At 37.2% G+C, this 3,373-nt stretch overlaps 1 protein-coding gene across 1 annotated transcript; it reads left to right on the top strand.

Moving 5' to 3' along the window:
* Positions 1-424: 424 nt before the first annotated feature.
* LOC137816264 (putative ETHYLENE INSENSITIVE 3-like 4 protein) lies at positions 425-2,260 on the top strand. The gene has a single exon (XM_068619341.2). It carries the CDS (start codon positions 790-792, stop codon positions 2,131-2,133), a length of 1,344 nt encoding a protein of 447 aa, XP_068475442.1. The 5' UTR covers positions 425-789; the 3' UTR covers positions 2,134-2,260.
* The last annotated feature ends 1,113 nt before the right edge of the window (positions 2,261-3,373 follow it).

The following is a 3,373-nucleotide window of genomic DNA, read 5'->3' as shown; positions in this document are numbered from 1 at the left end:
CTCAAATCCAAAAAAGACTTCAATCTAAAGACCAAAAAGGATAAAAGCTTCCGAATCCAAAAACATCGTCTCGATTATGTATGGATTAAAAAAAAAAAGAAAAGTATTTCCACGTTTACTATAGAGGTGAGGTGACACTTGGTATCTAGGTGCAGGAAGCAATCGGCCATAAGATGTAAGTCGAGTCAGGTGTTGAATCTAATTTTTGGCTCACATGTGTGAAATCAAAATAAAAAAATGGGCCTTCCCTGACTGTGTCTCCTTCTAAGTCTCAAACTACAATTTTTGTCCTTTCATAGAACAGAAGTTGATGGGCCCAAAAATAATTGTGTTTAGTGTTAAGGTTGTATACATTAAAAGAAGCAAACGTTGAGTCCCATCCACATGCGTTGGGCATTACATCATGCAGCAAGTTGGTGAAAGACAGTGTTGAAAACTCAGAATCCATGCAACAAAACTACCCATGCCTTCCCTTGACACACGGCAACACTGCCACCTTTTCTTCAGATCACTGGCCACACTTCATCATTCACCTTCATCTTGGTAATGCCACCTTGTCCTTATTCCTCCATCATTTATTAATACTCTTATAACTTTTCTTCCCATAACCTTAATCCAATTTCCCTCCCTGCACCGCCATATATCGCACACCACTTATGCGTATAAATACCCCTCTACCTTCCATGCTCATGCTACAACTCTCCTATTCATTCTTATCCCATAACCTCATCTGAATCAAAGTTGATCTAGGAACAACAACAACAACAACTCACAGAATTAGTCATTGTCATGGTGCTGATCAACGAAGAAATTGACCCCTACATCACTGAAGAAGAGAACCAAGATGAGAGCATCGACTATGACCAGCTGAAAAAACGCATGTGGAAGGATAGGATTCTGCTACAGAAGCTGAAGGAGAAGCGTGAGAAACAAGAGCCGGACAAAGAAGCAAAAATAGAGGCATCGAGAAGGAAGAAGATGTCAAGAGCACAAGACTTGGTCCTCAAGTACATGGTGAAGATCATGGAAGTCTGCAACGCCCAAGGTTTTGTTTATGGCATCATCCCAGAAAAGGGAAAGCCCGTGTCTGGTTCCTCCGACAGCTTGCGAGAGTGGTGGAAGGACCAAATCCGCTTTGACCAAAGCGCCCCCAGTGCAATCTTGAATTACTTGCCACTCTTGGAAAAAGACAAGATGGATATAACCTCCTATATTCACCTCCTCCAAGACTTGCAAGACTCTACTTTGGGTTCTCTGCTATCTGCTCTGCGGCAACACTGTGTCCCTCCACAAAGAAAGTTCCCTTTGGAGAGAGGCTTATCTCCCCCTTGGTGGCCCACCGGGGAGGAACTCTGGTGGGGTGAGCAAGGCCTTCTGGCCCAAGAACATGGGGCCCCTCCTTATAGGAAGCCCCATGACTTGAAAAAGGCCTGGAAAGTTTCTGTTCTGGCTGCGATTATCAAACACATATCCCCTGATTTTGATAAACTCAGAAGGTTGGTGACTCAGTCGAAAACCTTGCAAGATAAAATGACAGCCAGGGATAGTTCGACTTGGTCCAAAGTCATGAACCAAGAAGAGGTTTTACTAGGAATAACTGGCAAGTTATCTCTTTCAAATGAAGATGTTGAGAACCATGAAGAGGGAGAAGGCTCTGGCTCTGACTCTGCTCAACTTTTGAAGAGGAAGGTCTCTTTTGGTAGTGGCAGTGAGGATGATAAGTTATATGCATGTCAAAACGTTGAGTGTCCACAGAGCAAGTTGTCTATGGGGTTTGTGGACAGGAACGCGAGGTTGGACCATGAAGCTCTCTGTGCCTACCGCATAGAGGATAGCTACCTTCCTTTTCACCGTTATCTCTCCAATGAAGCATCACCAATCACGAGTGTAGATGATTGGATGAATGTGGCAATTCAGAATGATGCGAAGGTGGTGGAGGCTGCTGGTGGGAGTGGAACATTGGAAGATAACGCTTGTTACTGGCTTAATGGTGTTGAAAATCTTGAATTGGAAGCTGCACTAGAGATGTTACTCAACGATAACGAGGACTTTGATCAAAACCCAGTTCAGATTCCGCAGGTTCAAGAGGATGCAACCTCAATTTGGGACTTGCCATGGCATCCATCCCAATAGAGAGAACTTTTGTTGTGATGTTTTTGATTTATTTCTACTAAGCTAGCTAGTATGCAGGGTATTTGCAATTAGTGATCTCATTAAGTATTATTTTGTCAATAAGATAAGTGATGCATTAATTGCCAAACGTTTGTTCTGTGTTTTTTCTTTCTTCTGAAAAACCTTTTCAGTGTAAGTCTTCAATTATCTTAACATATATACATGTGAGCGACTCACTGAAACTAAAAAACCTTGCTGCAATGGAAGATGTCCAATTGCTTGCACTAAAAGCACATTAATTGTAATGAAAAAAGTCAATAAATGTACAAATATGTGACAACAGAAAGTGTGATTATCTATTAGGAAGTATGTTTGGAAGTTACTTTTGCTTAAATTTTAACAAATCCTCACACTTGTTATTAGTTACTATCTAGCACAAACACCGAGTGTCATTTATTTATACGATACAAATACAAGAATTCATATAATTTTTAAAATGGAAACACAAAATTATATATTATATAATTATAAATTAAGAATAAAAAATAACAAATTATGTATATAAATATGTTAAAATTAAGATATCCTAATAAAGACTATTATTTGATTCCGAAGAAGAAAATTCCATTGGCGGTGAGTATATGCATGAGACTCATTAACTTCCGACGCATGGGTGTGAATACTGTGGGAATTGTGTGATTTGTTGAATCACTTTCGCACTGTAACAAAAATAATAATTAAAACATGAATATAATCTTATTGACTTTGGAAAAGAAAAACTAGAACTACGTATATACATCAGACTTGTTACACTTACTAAAAATATTAGTAGAAAAAAGTAATCAATGTTAGTTGTGATATTTATACACTTATTATGTAAAGAAGATGATATATGTTTAAATCCTTCCATCTCATATAAGTGCCATCGTGTTTTTTTTCACAAACCAAGAAAAATTTAAAAAAATAGAGATGAAGATAGCAACAAATTTATAAAGCTAAAATAATTATAATTAATCCATTTCTAGTTTACGTTGTCAATCACATAATTATTAGAAGTATGAACGAAAAAGATAAAAGATGTTATATTAAAAAAAATTAAATAAAATGTATTTCTTAACAGAGGGTATAGTTTCTATTTGTTTCATGCAAACTATATAGTGAAATAACAATTGTTTTTTGTTTTCCTAACAATTATTCTCTTAAAAATAATTAAATCCAATAGTGAAATTTATTGTTTGGTTCATATTTTAGTCAATTAATT

This window comes from Phaseolus vulgaris, chromosome 1 (assembly GCF_051622355.1).
Source record: "Phaseolus vulgaris cultivar YP4 chromosome 1, ASM5162235v1, whole genome shotgun sequence".
NCBI lineage: Eukaryota > Viridiplantae > Streptophyta > Magnoliopsida > Fabales > Fabaceae > Phaseolus > Phaseolus vulgaris.
The sequence above is the reverse complement of the archived record's forward strand: the minus strand, read 5'-3'. Positions and strand labels throughout refer to the sequence as shown.